The 23,368-nt window shown below is 40.3% G+C and overlaps 1 protein-coding gene across 2 annotated transcripts in view; it reads left to right on the top strand.

Annotated features, from left to right (window-relative positions):
* The window catches only part of MAML3 (mastermind like transcriptional coactivator 3), a 526,570-nt gene that overhangs the window by 300,450 nt on the left and 202,752 nt on the right, over nucleotides 1-23,368 (top strand). For both annotated transcript variants that reach the window (XM_072621097.1, XM_072621096.1), the window contains exon 2: nucleotides 8,493-10,082. In XM_072621097.1, the coding sequence (XP_072477198.1) occupies nucleotides 8,493-10,082 (1,590 nt within the window). The remainder of the gene's footprint in view (nucleotides 1-8,492; nucleotides 10,083-23,368) is intronic.

Here is a 23,368-nt window from a genome sequence, read left to right as displayed (position 1 = left end):
GGGAACCCCCTCCACTAATGCAGGTCAGTTCCTTCTCTGCAAATTCTTCTCTTAGAGAGTTCAAGAGACCAAGTGACTTGTCCGGCGTCACACAACCAGTTTGTATTGAACTTGGAGGCCAGCCCTCTATACCATATGCCACCCTGCCTTTCAGTGATTAGACATGGGAACAACAATGCTGCTACAGACTGAAGATAAGGCTGTGATTTGGACACCAGAGAAAAAGAAGAAACTCGATTCAGGAATGATAGCTTTGTGGTTGTTCAGTCACTTTTTAGTCGTGTCTGACCTTTGGTGGCCCCATTTGGGGTTCTCTTCTCAAAGATACTGGAGTGATTTGGCATTTCCTTCTCCAGCTCATTTTGTGGCTGAGGAAACTGAGGCAAACAGGGTTAAGTGACTTGCCCAGGGCCACACAACTAGTAAGTGTCTGAGGCTGGATTTGAACTCAGGAAAATGAGTCTTCCTGACTCCCTGGAGCTCTGTGCATTATGGTGCCACCTAGCTGCTCCCAAACTGCCTTCTACAAGTGAAAAATTTACTACCGGTATTTGATTGTGATCTGGTTAAAGAACCACAAGGGAAAAAAATTATTGTAACCAGTGCTTCCCCTACAATATCTTTCTTTGATATTTTTATGAAACCCTGGCTTCATCCATGTGGCTATTCCTGCCATTACTGCAGATCTTATCTATCCCAAATTATTGTGCTGTTTTCATCAAAGTCTTATACCCATCATAGGTTTTTCCATTACCCTCTGGGTTACTTGCAGTGCAGATTTTTCCAAGATTAATCCTTATTTGGTGTCTACTTTGATATTAATACAGTGCCCCATTTTCACATAAGCTTAAAATACATATGTTTTCAAAAGAGCAATTTCACAGAAATGCTGAAGGCCAAAGTCCCCTTTCAGAATAACCCAAGAACTCTAGCAAACTTTCCCATGGCTTCCAAATTCTGGAATTTCTAGTTTGAAAAACCCTGGTCTAAAACAGTGATTTCTAATCCCGCTTCTGAGATAATCCAAAATGATGCCAGATATCACTGGAGAAACTGTAAAATTCAGTCATTCTACAGTAGCTGGACGTAGTTCCTCGGATGAGGAAACTGAGGCAAAGTTAAGTGAATTGCCCAGGGTCACACAGCTAGTAAGTGTCTGAGGCTGGATTTGAACTCAGGAAGATGAGTCTTCCTAACTCCAGGTCCAGACCTCTGTGTACTGTGGTGCCACCTAGCAGCTTGCATCACCCCTATTAGACTATGATTTGAAAACAGGGACTATCTTTTGCCTTTCTGTGTATCCCCGGTGCTTATCAGAGTTCCGGGTACATAGTAAGTGCTTAATAAAGCAGTGTTCTGCGTCATGAAACCCACAAATAAAATAAACAAATGAAATGTCCTCCACATCCTAGTGGTGGCTAAACAAACTGGAAGTCACAAACCCAGAGAATGATGAAGAAGGACCTCTTGGCATCCCAGAGCTTATACACACCAGGGCAAGGGAAGCAGATTCAGAAAAAAACAGAGGTGCCAGAGAGGTGGAAAAAAAGATGCTGGCTCTGGGGTCCAAGCAACTAGATTTGAATTCTGACGCTGCCTCTTCTTAACCGAGTGGCCATGGACACGTCACTGAATCTCTTCAACCTGTACTCTCTTGGGCAAAATAAAGACATTCACCAAGATCATCTCTTATGTGCCTCCCAAATCTAGATGTGTGACATGCTATTCAAAATCAGTGACAGCAGTTTTCTAGGTTACCTTGTTAAGGGTGATGGATGGAAATAAAAGTTCATTACCCCACTTTAAGAAGTGACATTTTTAGAAAGTTGTCTGTATAAAGAAAGGGATCCTGGGCTTCTCATCCGGGTGTGTGATCTAGCTCATACAAAACCTAATCAAATCCAGCAGACTTTTATTAAGTACCTGCTGTATGCAAGACAAGTCAGCTAGGTGGCACAGTGGATAGAATACTGGGTTTGGAATCAGAAAGACTCGTCTTCCTGAGTTCACATCTGGCCTCAGACACATACTAGCTAGGTGACCCTGGGCAAGTCACTTAACCCTGTTTGCCTCAGAAATGAACTGGAGAAGGAAATGGCAAACTATTCCAATATCTTTGCCTAGAAAACCCCAAATGGAGTCATGAAGAGTTGGAAAAGACTGAAATAACCAGACAGCAACCACAACAAAATATGCAAGACACTGTGCTAAGGAGTGGGGGTATGAAGAGAAATATTAAGTGACCCAGCATGTGGGTTAGCGTTTACTCCCCATCACTGGTGGCCAAGGAGCCCTTGTGGTCTTAAAGCTTCTAAGATGCAGGGACAGCAATGAGAAATGAAATTGGATGATGTCTTCATATCCAGGGACGCTAATGACGCCTACACTTGGAGCAGGACCCTATTCACATCTGAGACAAGGCTACAAGGCTTGTTACCACAGCCTGAAATCCTTTAAACTAAGAGATCCACCTTTGATTAGCAGGTGTTTTAAGAATACCATCTGCCACCCAATCCATTGCACAGCTCCAGGGCCATCAACCCTAGCACCAGCTCATCTGGATGTAAGCAAAACCTTGGGGTTAGCTCATGGAAGATGTCAGTCCCCCACCTCATCCAAAATACAGCATCCCAGGGATGCTTCCTTCTAACTCTGCTCAAGTGCTTCTTTCCATGTGATTATAAAGATTTCTTGATCATCCAGCTGCCAAACTCCTTCCCCTCAAAAAACAACTTGTGTTTATTTTACATGAGTTATTTTATGTGCATGTTTCTTCTCTGATAAAATGTAAGTTCCTCAGGAGTAGGGACAGTTTCATTTTTTTGTCTTTATATCTCTGAGTCCTAGCATAGTCCCTGGTACATAGTAAGTATTTAATAAGCACCTGCTGATTGATTGACTCATTTGTTGACTGTGGCTTAATCTCTTCCTGCCCTCTGAGTGAAAGCTTTCCCTTCTTTTATCTCATAAGAAAGTCTTGTGAATCTGGGAGAAAAGATGCTCAAAAAGTGCTGCCTAGGTATAGGATGCTACTACTTCTACTACTACTACCACTGCTACTACTACTACTATTACTACTACTACTGTTACTGTTACTACTACTACTTCTACTACCACTACCACCACCACCACCATCACCACCACCACCACTACTACTACTACTACTACTACTACTACTGCTACTACTACTACTTCTACTTCTACTACCACTACCACCATTACTACCACTACTACTACTACTACTACTACTACCTCTACTGCTACTACCACTACTATTACTACTGCTACTCCTTCTTCTAGGTGGTAAGACTACCTCCCACACACAAGAATTTTTCAGTATTATAAGCTGTACTGTAGAAGACACCCTCTGGATAAAGCCATTGTGAAGAAGAAATCACCTCTTTTGAGAAACTGACAGATAATTGCACAGATTTTCATAGGCAGAGGGATGAGCAGCTCACTTCAGTTCCTGGCACCAGTGCATCCTTTAATGGGAGAGAACATTTATATGTAATAGCTGTGACACAGGAAGAAGGAGGCAAATGCTCAGTAAGAGATTCTGCAGTTTTTCCACATCAAAGCACATGATGCCAAGAGGCTTCTGGTCTTTGATGGCAGAAAAGATGACAGCTTTTCTAGCCAGAGGTGTCTAGTGCGGGGCTCAGGACTGTGAGCTGGGACACTTTAAGCTTTGTGTGGGCAGGACAGATTTCCCCCATTAGCAGTCTACCTGTTGTAAAGCTTGCTTAGCTGCATGTTTGTTTAAGATAGATATAGGGTGCTTCAGAAACATGCTACTTCATCTATTCTTCCACCTCCCTAGATAGGGAAAAAAGAGATATAACTGAACTCCTGGCTTTCTGTTTTTTTCTCATAGCCAAAGAGGAGCCAGAAGATGATGACAGAGACAGAAAATTTGTGAGGGATCTTTTGATACCCTTAAAAAAATAGCATCTTCACTGATGTGTGAAGATCCTAGGAATAACCTAGGAACTTGAGATGTGAAATCATTGAATGAATACACACACACACACACACACACACACACACACACACACACACTTGAATCTGTGAAGTGAGAACTCAGAGATAGAAGAAAAACCTCAGCTACCCACTGACATACCCCCTTGAAATGTAAATGTCTTAGGGCATCCTTCAGATGGTTTGATGAAAACAGTTCTTTGATTGTCTCTTCAACAATTACCGAAGTGCCAAGTTTTAAAAGAAAGAATGCTGGGGTATTAGCCTCAGCTCAAATTCTCATTTTGCTATTATGTAAAATCATAGATTTAGAACTGGAAGGGACCTTAAAGGTCATCTGGTCCAACTCCTTCATATTACGGATAAATAAACTGAGGCCAAGAGAGGTTAAATGACTTGCTCAGAATAGACCTGACTCTTCTATATCAGGCTATAACCAGCTGGGTGACCTTGGGTAAGTCACATCTTTTCTGGGCTTCATTTTCCTTATGTGTAACATATAGAGATAGGGTGAGATCACAGCTGTAAATATATGAACTTAATCTCTGTGTTTTACCATCTACATAGGTTCCCAAAGAGGGTGCTGGAATAATCCAGGGGAGTGGTAGTAGCTTTGGATGCAATTGGGGTGTGTTGAATAAAAATAAGGAAGTGGTGGAAGCATAAGGAAAGAAGAGAAGACAAGAAATTTTTGATAAATCTTTCGTACGTGTTTTATCTGTTGTCTAACAGAGTTAAAGTTGTAGTGATTACATTATTTTCCAAATCAACACACAAAATGCAAGTTATAACCCATCAGTGGTCAAGTCTGCCAACAGGTCTTAACAAGCAAGTGTTGGCAGGCCAGCATGTCATGCATTATAGGGAAGTCCTGCATCAATAGGAATATGTGCATATAATGACTTGTTTACAATACAATGCTGTACCATTACATGATGCAATAATGCATCATCAACATTTTAATGCAGAAAAAACAAATTTATAATAAATTATTAAAGATGCATTATTTTAAAAAATTATATTTTTAAATGATGCAAATTTTTTAAAAACTTAAGGAAAGTAGATTTCTAGGGAGATGCTAAGTAATTTTTTTTTTAAAAAGGGGTGGTAAGTTTGGAAACTTCTGATCTAGAATAAGAATTAATTAGCCACCAGTTTTGAAGAGACATGGGTTACTTGTTTTCTCCAAAGGCCACTAATGTTTTTTTAAAAAGATAACACAGCCAAACGTACAGTTGGACCCAAGCTTGAATCAAGAAAATGGTTTTTGTTTTTGTTGTTCACAGTAAAGAATATTCAGCAAAATTCTTGGGAAAATAGTATTTTAGAGTCATTGAAAGGGGGATATCATTGTTGCATCTGTTTTCTTTTTGAAGCAACAGAAAATATTTTGATTGTAATTGAATATTTAAATCAGCTGGGAATTTTATATGTGAAATAGGCAGAGAAGGGTTTCATACTTTTCCATCTTGTATCATAGATGACTTTCTAGGCCCCTTTCAAATATAAATCCTTGATCTTGGAATTTTTTATTCTCAAAATAGAGAACCAATGAAAGAGCTGCTGTCATCTTTGCATCTGTCCCTTCTCTAGTATTATTCTCCATTTTAACCCCACCCCACCCACCCACATTGTATTTCCCTTGTTTTTCTCTTGAGTATGATATATTTCTACACCAAACTGTTTGTATGTTCAATCCTTTTTTGTCTATTTCAGAAATGAGTGGTTTATCTGATGTTCACTCCTCCCTCCCCTTCATATTTGAATACTCTTCTCACATACCCCAATTATTAGAAATAGTAAATTCTACCCAATTCTCAAGACCTGGAAAGTCCTTGATCTGAGTTTTGTGGTACCAGAACCATGCTGATTGCTGCCTATTGGGACTCCCTGGGGCTTCCAGGGTCCCCTAACTGGGACTTTCTGAATACTCTGGAGCTTTCTTTGAGATATCCTCCTGCTCTTTCTGCAGTCTTTGTCTACTATAGATGTCTCTGGTCCAACTCTGATCACCTCAGAAAGCTAACCTGCACTGTCACTGGCAGTGTTTTGCTGGCAAAACAAAAATTTCTGGTTTCCCATGGCCTCGTAGATGAATTTTTGGTGTAGTTCTGGGGTGGCAAAAGTCTTACTATAATTTCTTATTATATTTCCTTATTTGACTTGGTGTAGAACTTCAGGGCTTTTCTGTAATGGATATGTAGACTCTGGATAACCTGCTTCTAGGTAGCTGTCTTGCCCAGAAGTCTTCAGTAGACAGTACTGGGGATTCTTGTTCAGGTGTAGAAGGAATTTGATGGCCTCTGAGTCTCTTCTAACTCAGTGAATCTGTGATTCTCTTTCTAATAAGGCAACATTCTTGTATATTATCATACCTAGAATTACTCTTCCTAAATATGAGGTTTACTTGGCAGCTTCTACAATTCTGATTGTCAAAAGATGAGCTCTTGATAGGGAGCTTCCAGAAAGAACCTAGTTTTATGTTATGTTGGATACATAAGTAATGCCATTGACTTAGAACAAAGTAGTGTGTCCTTAGGGAGACTAGCTAGTACATATGGCTGTCAGAACTAAGAGCATTTTCTCCTTCATTATTCCTTATCCTCTTTCCCCATATATGCCTTCTTAACAATAGAGGGGAAAAGCTATTGTAACACTCACTAGCTCTCCATGTCCTTCTCTCCTAGCTCCAATTTGTCAGATCCCTGACACTTCCAGACAGGCAAAGGCTGTCATACTGGATGGTGGAAGACTTGTGGATGATATGGTTTACTATATAGTTATACCAATGTAGTTTAGTAAACTGGTGAAATTGGAAAGGAACTATGACATGTGGTATACCACATGCTTCCAACCAGGATGGTATCTAAAGCATTCTGTTTAAATGAATATAAATTCAATACTTACAGCTCTCCAAAGAAGGATATTCTCTAACCTCTTTTGCCAGCTTGTTTAGTTCAGTTTAATTATGATTTCAGTTCAACAAATCTTCCTTGCAATTAGAGCTTTCCAGAAAGGGAATGGGCTGCCTTGGGAGGTGATGGGTTACCCCTCATTGGAAGTTTTCAATCAAAGGCTGGAGTCCACTTGCCAAATATGTTGTTAGGAGTTATGGATAGGACTCAATGGATGTAATTTGTTAAGTGCCAACTCTGTGAAAGATACTGATTCCATGTCCCAGAGAGGGCCCTAGATTTGAAATCACAGGATCTAGGATCAAAGCTAGGATCTGCTACTCATTAGCTGTCTGACTTTGAGCAAATCACTCAATTTTTTTGGCTCTCAGTTTTCTCATCTGCCGAATGGGGTTATGGGACTAGCTGATCTTTATAATGCCTTCCAGATTTAAATTGATGATCCTGATTTCTTTGTTATTGCTGGTCTTACTTCTCCTTATTGAAATTTAAGCTCCCCCTTTCTAGTCTCTGTGGACATGAATGATGAATAATGGGCATCTTTCATGTGGTGATAATGTGTATATTTATAGTCCTTGTTCAGCTTACTTTTCTCCAAATTAAAGCATTTGAATTCCATTTGACTTTTCTTAAATTAGACTTATTTTCCATTTGGATCTTGTTCAAGATGTTCCCATCTCAATGAAACAGTGAAACTCCAGTGAATAAATGTCAAGTTTGTGGGACCATTCCCTTATTTGTTGCTAGAGTTCTAGCTAATTTAATTAACCTTGGGGAATTAAGGTTGGATAGTATGTCTTATGTGTCCTCTACTGCAGCACTTGATTCTCCATCTCTGTGAAATGAATGAATGAATGAATGAATGAATGAATGAATGAATGAAATGAAAGGTATTTATTAAGCATTTACTATTTGCTAAGCACCATTTCTTCTGTTTTACTTTTAAACTGATGCTGGCAAATTTTGCTCCCTAAACCCATTCAGAGAAGAACCATCATGGAGAGCTGTTGGACAGTCATTTTTGAAGCCCTTAATACCCTCATTCCTTAACATACTTTCTGTGATTTTAGTATGTTGTTAACATTGTATGGTGTTTCAGTGCAGGAGTTACAAAGCTCATTACTGTTATCTTTAAAATATTGCATTCCTGAATATCTCATTTAAGATGTGACAGTCTTAATGTTTTAAGATATAACTGAATCTTCCCCTCCAAGATGATTAATCCACCTCCAAGTCTTATGCCTAGCATTGATTTTGAAAATAACAACAGATGACTTATCCTTTGCAAAAGCACTGCCCTTAACTCCCACTCACCTCCCAAAAAATCTATGATTTGTTTTCTGGCTCCTTAATTCTAAAAACAGAGCTGATATGTGGTGTCGGGTTCCCTACAAGGTATGGTCTCTTTTCTCTTAGAATCCAATATTAACCTGGTGTCGATTTAAGATTGTAGTAGAAGAGTTTCTGTCTTGTGAGTTTCTGATCCACATAGGGGATTCTAGGAACAGAAAGTTTAAAGCTCTGCTCATTGTGATAACAAAATTCAGATCTATGACTGATGACTTATACTTTCTCTCGTATGTTTTTTCCTTCTAGCTACAAGAGACTGTGAAAAGGAAGTTGGAAGGAGCCCGGTCCCCCCTTAATGGAGAGCAGCAGAATGGTGCCTGCGATGGGAACTTTTCCCCAACAAGCAAGCGGATCCGAAAGGACATTCCTGCAGCAATGGACACTATTAGTAATCTGCCCAACAATATGCCTTTGCCTTCTGCTTCTCCTCTTCACCAGCTGGACATGAAGCCTTCTTTACCCTTGCCCAACAGTGGAGCTCACGCTCCAGGGATTATAGAAGAGCTAGGTAAAAATGGCAGGCTGCCAGAGATTAAACTTTCCATGAATGGTTGCAGTGACCTTGAGGATAGCTTTGCCATCCTACAAAACAAGGAACTCAAACAAGAACCACTGGATGACCCCACGTGCATAGACACTTCAGAGACGTCGCTTTCCAATCAGAACAAGTTGTTCTCAGACATTAACCTCAACGATCAAGAATGGCAGGAGTTAATAGATGAACTGGCCAACACTGTCCCTGAAGATGACATACAGGACTTATTCAATGAAGACTTTGAAGAGAAGAAGGAGTCAGAATTCTCTCGGCCAACCACTGAGACTCCTCTTTCTCAAGAGAGCGCGAGTGTAAAGAGTGATCCTTCACACTCTCCATTTGCTCATGTCCCCATGGGATCTCCCCAGGGGAGACCATCATCTTCTGGTCCTCCATTTTCCAATGTCTCCACTGCTAGTAGCATACCTTCTGTTTCTAGCACTTCTGCAGCACCAAATCCTGCCAGCTCACCAGCAAACTGTGCTGTGCAGTCCCCCCAAACTCCTAACCAAGCTCATACTCCAGGCCAAGCTTCATCAAGGCCAGGGAATGGCTATCTCATGACTCAAGCAGCAGGAACTGTGACTGGTTCTGGACCAGGTCCTGTCGCAGTTTCCAGTGCAGATTTATCTCCTGCGGAGCAGCTCAAACAGATGGCTGCCCAACAGCAGCAAAGAGCTAAGCTTATCCAACAGAAACAGCAGCAGCAGCAGCAACAGCCGCAGCAACAGCATCCAAATCAGACTTCAAGCTGGTCGCCAGTGGGACCCCCATCCAGTCCCTACGGAGGAGCCTTCAATGCAGACAAACCAAATAGCCCGATGATGTACCCCCAAGCCTTTAACAGCCAAAACCCCATAGTGCCTGCCATGGCAAACAACCTGCAGAAGACAACAATGAATAACTACCTCCCCCAGAACCACATGAATATGATCAATCAGCAGCCAAATAACTTGGGTACAAACTCTTTAAACAAGCAGCCCAACATACTCACTTATGGAAACACTAAGCCCCTGACCCACTTCAACGCAGAACTGAGTCAGAGGATGACGCCACCCATGGCCAATCCCAACAAAAACCCAATGATGCCGTATATTCAGCAGCAGCAGCAGCAGCAACAGCAGCAGCCTTTGCCACAGCAACCGCCACAACAACAGCAGCCACCACCACAGCAGTCCCAGCCACAGCTCCAAGCTCAGATGGCGCACTTGAATGAGGAACAGAAACGCATGCTTCTCATGAAGCAGAAAGGAGTCATGAATCAGCCCATGGCCTATGCCCCACTACCTTCCCATGGCCAGGTAAGTGCAAAGCCCTCAAAGGCTTCCATTGATCTATTACAGAATCACCAAGGAAAGAAAACCTCGCTCCAAGCTTCGACTTGTCATGTCAGTGGTGTTACTTGCAAGAATCCCTTCCAGTTTGGTCTTCTGATATATATTTTTTCATTTCTTTCCTTGATGAGGTTGGAAAGTGATTGCTGCTAAAACTTAATAGCAAAACTCTCCTTTCTTTGACTAGTTTGAGAGCAAAGCTGTTTAATTGTAGACAAATAATTGTGAAAAAATATTTGCAAATTCTTTCTCTGTAAGAGAATGAATTGCATTTCTGTTGCGCCTTTTCCAGTTGTCTTCCTTGTAGATGTAAACTCAGAGGCTCAAGGAATTCCATTAATGCCTTGGACTGCTTTAGTCGCCATTGCAACCTCCAGGACTACTCCTTGTAATTGTGGATAACTGGTGTATGGATCTGAGAAGGTTAACTCTATTTTCCATGATGAAGTCAGGTGGAGTTTGGAGGTAATTAACACACCATACAGTTCCAGTCAAAGCTTGTAGATTTGCAGGATTTCTTTCAACTTCTGCCAGACTTAGTTTGCCCTCTTTAGAGGCTGAGCACCAGTGATGGTAAGGGGTGATTCACAGGACCCCACCTGAGGAAAGAGGGCTAAGAAAAGCCAGGATCTAAAAGAATCAGCTGAATGGGTCTGGTCAAGTCTGGTTTGACAGGTAGCCAAATCCAAGAACTGGCTAGAAATAGGGGATGAGTTTGTATCAAAGGTCTGAGGCCTGTGGAAAAAAGAGAAGTTGTCTCATGAAACTTTTTTTTTTTTTTTACAAATGTTATTTTATGACAAGATAGAACACTCCTTCCTTAGTCTACCACATCAGCACTGCTGTGTACCTCCATAGTTAAAGACTACAGTAAAATTAATTAATTAAGTCTAACTTGGGCATTCTGAACATGTACTGTTCTATTAAAAAAAAAGTTTATGCAGCAAATAAGTCATGTAAAGAGTGAAGAAAAGCTATTTCAAAGCCCCTGCGAAAACTTCTTTGCTTGTGTGTACATCATGCTCAAAAAGGAGTCTTACTAAACCAATCCAAGTCTGTGGTCCAGATTCTTCTTTCCTGTTTCTGACAGTGTATTTATTTGATTATTTGGTACCTTATTTATATTAAAATACTGTTCTTTCTTGCCCTAGTAATTTAAGTAGTCTATATTTTTGCTCTAAAATGCAAAAAAAGTTGATAAGAAAAGGCATGTGGAAAAATTCATTGCTTCTCTCTTTGCAGCCTTCATTCATATTTAGAATTTTCACCTTCATTTACCAGAGTTAATCAGTTGCAAAACTAATTGGAATCCAAATTTCTAAATTTAATCCTTTCTTCTCCAATTCCTAGAGTGACATTTAAGAGTAAAAGGAGTTTTTCAGGGGGTTATGGCTAGTTCCCCCCTTCCACAAGAAAGACAAAGACAATGAGGAATTTCTTTGCATTTTCAAATTTGGAATTGGAGCACTTTTTCCATCCAAGATAGAAGGACAGGTTTTCTTGACAAAGATGCTAGAGTGCTTTGCCATTCCTTCTCCAGCTCATTTGACGGATGAGGAAATGAAGGCAAACAGGGTTAAGTGACATGCCCCAGGGTCACACAGCTAGTAAGTGTCCGAGGCTGGATTTGAATTCAGAGAGATGAGTCTTCCTGACTGCAGACCTGGGCTTTCTATCAACTGTTCTGTGTATCCCTAAGCAAAAGAAGATGTAGTAAATACTTAGAGCGATTGAAAGTAGAGACAATTAAACCTGGGTAAAAGTAGTTCAAGCTTAGTAACTTTTTCCTTCCTTTTTCTCCCAAACTTTGTTACCTGAAAGATGAGTTTTATATTTCCTTAAATTAACCCTTTGTCTGTTCTGGTAAGAAGAAAGCACTTCCTTAAGAGAAGGAATGCTAAAGAAGAAAAAAAAAATTAGATTTGTTCCAAAGTGTTGGGGGAAGGGTGTGGTGATGGAATTTTGCTGGAATTCTGGAAATTTGTGGAATTTCTCTTCATTTTCTCCTCAAAATTTATGCAGGAGAAGTTGTACAAAAGTGAGCAAGGAATAGGCAAGGAATACATGCCTAAAACTGCACTTCTTTCACAGAATTTCCTTTTTTTTTTCCCAGTGAATTGGATTGGCCTTAACCCCGATTTAAATGAGAGAGTGATTTTATTGGCTAGTCCATTTGGCTTGTCTAACTGTTCCATGTCCTTCCCTTTGGAGATTTCAGTAGACTGTCCTTTGATTTGGAGACAAAAGTCAAAACAAGGTCAACCTAGTACCTGGAGGTAGTTCTTTCAGCTTGCTCTGTGTCCATGAATTTGAAACAGTGAAAATAAGCAAAATTATTAGCATTGTGAATGTTTCTTAGGAGACGTTTTGTCTTACAGTTCCCAGTGTGTCTCTTTTTTCCTAAAGCATGAGGTAGCTTCAGTTGACTTGACTTTTGACCTCCATGGGATTGCAAGACTCCTAGATTTGTCATCAGAAAGTATGGATTCAAATCCTCTTATTTGTGATACCATGGGCAAGTTAACCCCTCCAGGCCTTAATTTCCTCATCTGTAAAATTAAGAAGGCTGGCCTCCACAATCTTTTCCAGTTTGATTTCTATAATTCTTTTATTTTTAAGGAATTGAAAGGCTCAGTAACTTATCCATGGCTTAACAACTAGTATGTGTCAGAAAGAGCACTTGAGCCCAAGTTATTCTTACTGCAAGGTTAGCCCTGTATCTCCCCTTCCATCTGCCTCTGACTCTTAGGATGTAGGGAAAGGTACTAAATCTATGGTTTCATTGGTATAAGGAATTCCCAGGTGAGAGAACTCCCCGTATTGATCCAGGTCATACCTTCTCTTTGACTTAGAGTCTTAAAGAGTTGCCTAGGGTAATTAGTGGTTAAATGACTGACTTAGGGTCAAGTTAAATCAGGTCAATAAGCACTTATTAAGCAACTCCCAACTAAGTGTTGGGGATACAACAAAAGGCAAAGACAAATGACCCAAATGCTGTCCACTGCACCTCACAATCTAACAGGGGACAAAACATGGAAAAGATTATATGTATAAGAGATCAGGGTTAATCTTAGTACTAGCATTAAGGGGGACTGGGAAAAGCTTTTGGTTAAAAGTTGGATTTTGGCTGAGACTCAAAGAAAGCCAGAGGGCTAAACTGAAGAGGGAGAGAATCCTAGGTTTGGGGACAGCCAGTAAAAATACCCAGAGTCAGTTGATGATGGGAGGTTCATATTAGAGAAACTGCAGAGATTAGTGTCTTTAGATTGCTGAGAATGTAGATGGGAATAAAATGGAAGAAGACTGGACAGGAGGGGGAAGCTAAACAGAGGATTTAATCCTAATTTTAATTTAATTTAATTTGAATTTAATTTAATTCTAATTTGATCCTAGAGGTAATAGGGAGCCATTGGGATTTATTGAATGGAGGAGGGGGTGTGATATGATTAGACCTGGGCTTTAGGAAGATCACTTTAACAGTTGAGTGAAAGATGGGCTAGAACACTGAGAGAGTCTTGAAGCAGGGAAACCAACCAGCAGGATCTTTCAGTAGTGTAGGTGTGAGGTAATGAGGTGGTAGCATTGTCAGAGGAGAAGGGAGTGTGTATGAGAGATGTTACAAAGGTAGAAATAACAGGACTTAGCAACAGATTGGATGAGGGGCATGGGAGAAGCAGAGTGAGAAGTCAGGGATGACATCTGGGTTGTGAGCTTATCCACATGTGAGGATGGTGGGACCCTTCAACAATAAGAAGGAAGTTCCTTTTAGAGAAAAGATAATGAGTTCCGTTTTGGATATATTGAATTGCTGACCTATGGGACATCCAGTTTGAGGTACCTGGCTAATAGATAGTTGGAGATGTGAGGCTGGAAGTCAGGAGAGAGGTTAAGGCTAAGAATCTGAGAAGCATATCTATAAAAATGATGATGGAATCTGGAGAAGTTGATGAGATCACCAAGTAAAATAGTATAGAGAGAAAAGAGAAGATGGTTCATGAGAACAAAGTCTTGAGGGACACACATATTTAGCAGATGCCACCTAGATAAAGATCTAGCAGGAGATATTAAGGATCAGTCAGACATATAGAAGGACCTAGAGAGAACAGTATCCCCAGAATCCTATAGGAAGGATAAGAGGATGGCCAATAGTGTCGGAGACTGCAGGGCAGTCAAGAAGGATGAAGGCTGAGAAATGGCCATTACATTTGGCAGTTAAGAGATTATTGGTAGCTTGAAGAGAGTAGTTCAGTAGAAAGATGAGATTGAAAGCCAAGACTGTGCAGGACTAAGAAGAGAATGAGAAAAAAACTAATGGCCACGTTGGTTTTAAATGACCTTCTAGAGGGTGAACCAGCCTTTATGTGTTGGAGGCAACACTTAAACCCAGGTTTTTTCAGGATCCAAGATCAGCTCTTTATGCACTGTGTCATACTGTGCCCCCTCATTAAGAAATATAGCATTTTAAATAGACTGGTATTAAAATCTGGTGCAGACCAATAATTAAGGCTCTGTTTGTGATGATTCAGTCTGTCAAAATGTTTGATAGTTGTAGAAGTGTAGACCATACCTGCAGAATTCTCTTGTTAATCTTAATATGTCACTCTGTACCACTATCTCCGTACCACTTGTAGTAATTCCCCTTGAGCCCAGATAGAGCTTCTTATTTTGTCTGCAAAGGCAGCATGGTGTTGTAAAATGGAATCAAACAGTCTGGGTTCAAATCCTTGTCTTCTTGCTTAATCTTTCCCTGTGTTACCTGGGGCCTGTCACAACTACCTCTGGGTCCCAGTTTTCTCATCTATAAAATGAGAGAGTTGAACCATATAACCTTTGAGCTTCCTTCTAGCTGTAAACCTATAACCCTCTGATCTTGTACAGTCTCTCTGCCCTACCCAAATCTTCTGAAATTTGCAAACTTGGGGTGAAGGTTCTTTCTTGGCTATTTCATATTCTGCCAGACCCATGGACATCTGACTGCCTTCCTACTTGGAAAGGTACTTATTTTAAAGGCGTATGTGACTATCAGAATATGAACACACCAAAGTCTTCAGCTGCGGAGGTCATGTTTTGAAAAGGCTTGGTCAAGTGAAGAGACAAAGTAATGGTTTTCTAAACTGAATCTACATATTCCTCCTCTTTCCTTTCGGTCTCCTCATGTGGTTCTCAGTGGCAAAGAAAACTGGTGTTGTGAGTCCACCATTAAAATAAGATTTCACTGTTTGGGGGTAAAGATGCATCAGATATTAATATGTTTACATGAAATATTAATTCACAACCATTTGAAACAATCTTTGAAAGGTCATTTTAGTCCTCTTTGGAAACATGTGTCTTTTAGTTCAAATTTATATCTGAAGCATTTCTGTACACACTTAGGCAGCCTATATAATTATTCTGCATGCAGGTACATAGCATAAATACAAATAGAAATTATAGGCAGGGCATAAAATATAATTAGACACAGATGTAGTTCAAATATGTTTTGTTCTGTCGCTAGTGAAAATTTGCCGTTGTCATCAGGAAGATGGGTACTCCATGATCATTTTAGTTTTAAACTAAAATTCGAACACCTAAAGCCACCAGCAGGATGCCACCAAAGGCACTTATTTCAAAATGCTCTGTTTATTTCTGCCCTGAGGAATTTGTTTCAGATCTCTCTAAGAGAGAACCTCTTCTATCAGAAATGACTGAATTTTACCAGGCCATTCCAAAGAAGAGTAGATCAAAAAAAGAAAAAAAAGTGTAATTTAATTTAAATTTAAATCCACACAAACACATAGCCTATGCTTACTAAATGTTGAATTGTTGAATTTGAGACAAGAATGTAGTGTGATGGAAAGAAGGCAGGATTTTGAGCTAGTCATATGTGGATTCAGATGCTGATTTTGTCACCTGTGTGACCTTGTGGCAAGGAATATAAACTCTCTGCCCCTTCATCTCTAAGTAAGAGGATTAAGCTTTAGGAGTGGGGAACCTCCATATGGGCTTCTAGGTCCTCAGGTGTGATCTCTTGACTGAATCCAAGTTTTACAGAGCAAATCCTTTTGTTAAGGGGATTTGTTCTATGAAGTTTGGATTCAGTCAAAGGGCTGCACTTGAGGACCTAGAGAGCCACATATGGCCTTGAGGTTGCAGTTTCCCCACCTCTGGGCTAGATGTTTTCTAAGGACCTTTCATCTTTACAAAATATTATATTTTTTTTTAAACCCAATAACTTAACCAAATCAGTTTACCATTATTTTGCTTACATTTTCTGTGTAACGTTTCATGCCCCAGTTCCCCAACAGAATATAAATTCCTTGAAGACTTGTACTGTTTTATTTTTGTCTTGGTACTCTCAGTGTCTAGCAGAGTACCTTGAACAAAGTAGGTGTTTAACAGATGCTTGTTTGGTTGAATTTTACCCGTGGTCAAGATTACACCGTTCTTTTCTTCTGACTGACCTATGTTCGTTGCAGACTGTGCTTTAGAAGGGCAGGGTTCTCTCATTTCTCCTCTTTCTAGCCTACAGTAGACCTTTCTTTCTCCCTCCCACAGCCCAGTGGTATTTGCTTCATCCTCTCTAGTTTCCAGGTGAGATTAGCTAAGACCATCATGAGAGGAAAACATTACCCAGACTATGGGAAAGGTTGGAGGTTTCCCCCACTGTTGTTTGTGTGATAAAATAACTAGAACTTACCTTGTGTTGTCTTTCTTTCCTTAATCTTGTACCTTCCTTCAGGGCAAAAGCTGTCTCTTTTTATTTGGCTAGTTTATTTTTGCCTTTGTGTAGTGGCTACTCTGGTGACAAACATTCCAAGTCTGCCAGTCTAGCCACGGTGCCACCTAGCTGCCTCCAGGGCAAGTTGCATGAATGATATGCTCAATTGAAGGAGAGGCAGTGGCAGGGCACCACCTTATGAGAGGGGAGACAAAAACCTCCAGGGCCTTCTACCACCAAGAAGAGGAGGGGGAGGAAGCTGGACAGACTGGGGGAGGTTTTTGAACAGTGGAGGAAAATGACGAAATCAGTGTTTTAAGAAAATTAATTAGATGGCTATGTGCACTGGATTGGAGTACGGGGGGGGGGGGGGGGATGGAAGATGGTAGACCAGCAAACTCTTGCACTAGTAGAGGTAGGAGATGATGGAGGGCTGGATTTGGGGGATGGTCTTACTATTGGAAAGGGATATAAAGAATGAATGTTAGAAACATGTTTTTTCTTTCAAAGTCAATGATCCTTGATGATCTATTGAAGATGAAGGAAAGAGAAAAACCAAAAATAACTATGAAGTTTTGAGCCCAAATGACTATGACAATAATGGTGACCAAAAGGACAACAAAGAAAAAAGATCCCATGAAAGGGAGGTGGTTAGTAAGAGGTGATGATTGTGACTTCCCTGCATAATGGTTAGTCTTTGTCAGCAACAGACAATTCAGAGGCTTATTATCAATGTTTATTATTACAACCTAACAATCTACCTTTATTAGGCTATTTTTCTGTTTATTCACTAAAATCCTACTGAAATCTTAACCGTACAATTAGTCAGGGCTGGGGTGATGCTTTGGGAACTTCTATGCAAATGTAATTTGGAAAGCCTTTTCATTTTTTCTACCAGAAAATACACTAGCTATCACCACCATACTAATGAGATCTGGCATTTTTATCCAGAATTGGTGACTTTCAGATTTGCATGAACTATTTTATATGAAAACCCTACATCCAAGACTGCACCTGAATCCTCACTTGCTTCCATCCATTTCTCTAAAGCTTTGCATATTGATGCTAGTTGGAACATTGCAGTGTTTACTTCATGAACTCCTTGCTTATCAGTGAGTCAAGAGTAATTTTAACTCCTCCTGGATATTCCATCTTTCAGTGGATGTAGCAAATAGTAAATATAAGCTATTAATCATGATGATTTTTTTACATCGTAAAATTGAATTGGCAGCTTTGCTTAATGAAAGGCTAAATTTATGAGCCCAAGGAGAAATGACTAAACTTTGATCATTCAGGCATCGAATTGACTGCTGCATGCCTTCATGCTTGCCTCTCAGATTTGTTCCATCGGAACTACCTCCTATGGTTGGTTTTTTATCTAATCCATGTTTCCCTAAAATAGGTATTTAAGAAATTAACTGAAGGCTCTCCAGCAGTGTCCACATCAGAAAGACACATTTTTTTTTGTCTACGTACATTTGTGTTTTGCAGTCATTGTTGATATCTATTGTTGTTGGTTTACTCTGTGCGATACCTGTCAGATGCTTCTGGAGCAGGCAAGATGAGCAGACATGACTGAAGGAAGGAGGGAAAGAGCTCAGTCAGAAGCTCAGTCTTGCTGCATGCAGCTGAGGCTAAGGGCTGTCCTCTTGTCATAGGCTAATTACCCTGCTGTCTGTCTACGCAGCCCTGTTCTCTGTTACTTCCTTCTGCATTGCCAGTTAGAAAAGACAGATGGCACACAAACAAAGATAAGACACTTCCGTTGGACATTTTATCCAATTGAGTGGATGCTAGGCATCAGGCAGTGAATACAGTGTTGGACTTGGAATCAGGAAGACCTGAGTTCAGATCCTGCCTGAAACATTTACTAGCTGTGTGACCTTGGTCAAGTCCCTTATCCTTTCTTTCCTCCAGGTTCCCCATCGATAAAATGGGAATAATAATATTACTTCTCCCCTAGGGAGGATAAAACAGGATATTATTTGTTAAGCACTTTGCAAACCCTAGAGCCGTACATAAATGATAGCTATTATTCCTGCTGCTATTATTATGCTAAGAAGCAACCTAGAAGGAAAGGAATCCAGTCTTCCAAGGACCATATGTCAGGTTGTTACATTGGAGACTCCCTTGAACTCCCCAGTGTGCCACCCAGCCTCCTCTGTTTTGTATTTATCTCATGTATATTTTGTGTTCATCTATTTGTGACCAATCTGGTCCCTCCCAACAGAATGAATAGAAACTTCTTGGGGGCAAGGACTTGGTTTTTTTTGCCTTCATATTTATATTATATAGAATGTCATGCCTGGTATTTAGTAAGTGCTTTGGAAGGAAAAGAAAAAGGGAGGGACCAGGGTGGGAAGGAAGAACACTAGCAGTCTGTTGGATCGAGCTCCAACAGGTCATTTAGGAAAGCTGGAATATGTTGTCAAGCTTGACTTCATTTAAACTCAGTTTCCTTATCCATAAAATGGATATGATCTTTTCCAAGACCATAGAGGATTGGTTTGAGGCATTGCTACAACACAGCTACAAAAATGGCAACACTGTAGACTCTCTAATAGGTTTCTCTTTTACAGTAGAATTTCCACAGCTAGGTCCCAGTTAGTACAAATAATGAATCCCACAAAATGGTCGCATGTATTTGAATTTATGCCATTCAAAGGTATGATTATGTAAATGATGGTCATTGGTTCCAGCCCAATGGAAGTACATGCGAATAATGCAACCACTTCAGAGGGTTCATTATTTGCACTAGTTGGAACCAAGCTGTATTTTTGCCAAGTGTATATATTTACTTTTTAGGGAATGTATGTGATTATAATGTGGTTGCTTTTTTGAGTTAATATATGAACTGATATGGGGAGCTTTATTTAGCCACACCTCACGCAGGATTTCCAAAGGGTCCTTATGAGGACATTCTCTGTGAGGCCAGTAGTTTGTTCGAAAACATATGGTGTCATTGTTCATTATCTATTCATAGGCACTTCAGGATATCCTGCAAGGTACATGACTCTGCCAAGATGCTGATCTCCTATAGAGATCTTCCATTGTACTTTGGCTCCTGGGTAAATTATACTCCCATAGAATCGCTGTTCTTGATGATATTCCAGGCATAGATAAGGCTTTAAGGAGTCAAAGGATTTTCTCTTTGGTTAGATTTCCAATATGTTGTCACGATTAGTTAATATGATATATGAGGATACATAATTTAAGTATACGTTTTTATTAAGTAAACAGTAAATATTGAACCAGTAGAGTGTCTGAACTGATACTTCCCATTTATTAAGATTATGGAGTTAGACGAAGACATGATTTTACAAATATTCATGTATTTTCTGATTGCTTTTTGAATCGGAAATGTTCAGAAATTGGCTTAGAATAAAAGCCTTTCTTGGCTTCATATTGGCTGCTGCCCATTCAGATAAATGGCTTTTTAAACCCTTATGTTTAGTCAGATAATGTTTTTAAAGGCAGATAACAATGAACAACATATAAAAGAGAAAAATGATTAATCACGGGTTCACTGGAAACCTTAGTTTGTACCCCAAAACTACCTTCATCTGAAATAATTGATGAGTTAAAGCTGGATGAATTATCTACCTCTTAGATGAGTGCAGTATGCACCCGAGGTGAGCACTTAGCAGGACCATTTTGTGCATGTTTTTCTGGGGGTCAGAGTTTAGAAGTCACTTGTTCATCCCACAATCATTTTTTAAGCTTTAATTTTGAACCAGTACTCTGCCAAGTGATGGGGATATAAAGACAAAAACCGGTTTTGACTTCAAGGAATGCACTTCATTCTTTTTTGTGGGCAAGGGGAGGAATAGAGGAGAACATTATATACATATATGCAAATCCCTACATAGCTATATCTATCTGTACATATAGATACATATAGTAGTTTTACACATATTTACATAGATATATGCACACGTATGTGTTGTTAAGTAAATATGAAAATACATGCAAAGCAATAGGAGGGGCCACTAGCAGCCTTCAGGATCATGAAAAATGGAGGAGGCAGCAAACTGTGCTTTGAAGAAGTTGGGATGAGGACAATAAGAATTGCAGGTGTGACGGACGGGTTCTGTGCAAAGGTCCAGAGGAAAGAGATGGAACCTTGTACATCGGAAAGGGCTCCTAGATCAAATGTCCAGCAAAGGAAACACACATATAATGCAGCAAGAGAGCTCAGAGGTCACCCAGCCTGATACCAATGTGCTTCGATGAGAAAACTGAGAGCAGCACATTGGCCCTCATGGGTGGCAGATTTTGTAAAGGGCAAAGATCTGCCATAGACTTGAAGGTGGGAGACATTATTAGGGCCAACAGAGCCTTATATTTTCTTGGAGTTTCTACTTCCCTGGCCCCTGTGCTGCAGTCTAATTAAAATACAGCCTTGCAAATGTTGTGTAGGGGTCTGTGATTGAACAGAATACTTTGAACTGTGATGTGGTACTGGTAGGTATCGTATAATATATATTAATAATGCCAAGCATTTAAATAGCAATTTAAGGTTTGCAAAGTGCTTTACAGATGTAATTTTATTATACTGCCTTTATTTTATTGATGAGGAAATAGTTTGAGAGAGGTTAAGTGACTTGTCCAGGGTCACACCACTAGTATATGTGAAGTGTGTGAAGTGTGTGAGGCAGGATTTGAATTCAGGTCCAACTGAATGAACAACAATAAAAACTGCCTGATTTCAAACTCATTGTGCCTTCCATTGTGCCACCTAGCTGCCCTTTACATATAGCATGTAGTTTTGTGATTATCTGTTAATACAATTTTTACCAGTATGGATTCCTATGGGAGAGAGATATTTTTACCTCTATATGCCACTTGGGATCAGCGACAAGGACGCCAGCTGAACTCTAAAAGGGTGAGAGGCCATCAACAGGGCCAGAAGAGAGGAAAATTGTAATTCAGATCAATTCAACAAATATTTAATAAGCACCTATTCCTGGCAAAGTATAGTCTCTGTTCTCAAAGAGCTGAAATTCTGTGGGTAGATACATCATTTACCCAAATAAGTGTAGAACATGTGAGCAAAGACAAGACCGGTAAGTGGGGGATGAGCAAAGGCTTCATGGGGGCAGTGGCACCTGAACAGGGCTTTGAAGGCAGATGGAGATTCTGAAAGGCAATACGGTGCCAGCCAGAGGGAAGGGTGTTTGTAAATGAGCACAGGTAGGATAATGGTTTTTAAGTTCAAGGAACAGCCTTGTTCAGTTCATGAAGGTATGAAATTTCATATGAAAAGGTTTAGGTAGAAATCAGATGATGGATGGCCTTAAATGCCAGGTTATGGAGTTTGCCGCCATTCCTTTAGGCAGTAGGGATCTATCATTGAGGTTTATGAGCAGAAGAGTAATGATGTGGACTCCCTTGTGTTTCAAGATAGTTAGGGAGAGGTTTCATTGTCTAGGTGGCCCCTAGATAAGGAAATTCCCTCTACCAATGTCGTTCGGCACCCTAGAGAGCACACTGAGGGCTATTTGGGACTTGTCTGTGATTCCACAGCTACTATGGGTCAGAGACGTGTGGACTGGGATCTTCCTGGAAGGCCAACTTTGTATCTACCAAGCCACCCTGCCTCAATGGGCTTTGGAAAGATTATTTTAATCCTATGTGCTGTCTTCCTCTCCTCCCTAGTTATATTGTCTTGCGCCTAGATGAGATGCCACAAAATGACACCAAACCTGGGACTGCCCTTCTTGGGAATGTTGTGGACATTTTTTATTGGTCCTTCAAACTTATCTGACCTGCGGCATGTGCCTTCGAGACCTTGCTTTGTCCTCCCTCCTTTGATAAGCTACTTAGTGCTAACTAATGTACAACAGTCCTCCCCTTCTGTTTTATTTCCATCTTAATTTTAAGACAGGAGTGGAGTGGTCCACTAACTTTTTGTGAGGGTGTTCTTCATTGTCTTTGAAGCCTAGAGATGAGAGGTTGGGGTGTAGGTTCCTGATTTGTGCTGGAAAGAAAACAAGGAACTATGGAGGATGGAGGTGTTATCTTTATTAGAGAATGGTTGCAAAATCTTGGTAAGACAGATTCTAGGGACTCTATCCTTAATCCAAAAGGGTCCCTCAAAGCAAACTCTGTAGGTTTCTACATGGTTAGGGCCAGCCCTGACTATGGACAGTAAAGTCTTTAGACCTACTAGTTCATAATATAGGCTGGAGAAAACATGGGAGAGGAAAATAAAAACAGGAGTGAATCTTTGTAAGAAGAGGAACAGAGGAGAGACAGAAAAATGAGAGGGAGGAAAAAAATACATTTACCTGCTAGAGACTTGGGTTCTAGGTTCTAGCTGCATAACTTTAGGCAAGTTACTCTGAGCTTTCTTAGCCTTCATTTCCTCATCTTTAAAATGAGGGGCACTGGGCAAAATGGTTTCCAAGGGCCCTGGCAGCTCTAAATCCAAAAATCATAGCTCCTATCACTTCTATGAAGCCTACCTAAGCTTTGTTACTCCCATAGTGACCTCTGCCTCCTCCAGACTATGAAAAGAACAGTGGACTTCAAGTCAAATTACCTAGGTATAAGG

Source organism: Notamacropus eugenii, chromosome 6 (assembly GCF_028372415.1).
Source record: "Notamacropus eugenii isolate mMacEug1 chromosome 6, mMacEug1.pri_v2, whole genome shotgun sequence".
Classification (NCBI taxonomy): domain Eukaryota; kingdom Metazoa; phylum Chordata; class Mammalia; order Diprotodontia; family Macropodidae; genus Notamacropus; species Notamacropus eugenii.
This window is presented reverse-complemented; position numbering and strand designations above follow the sequence as displayed.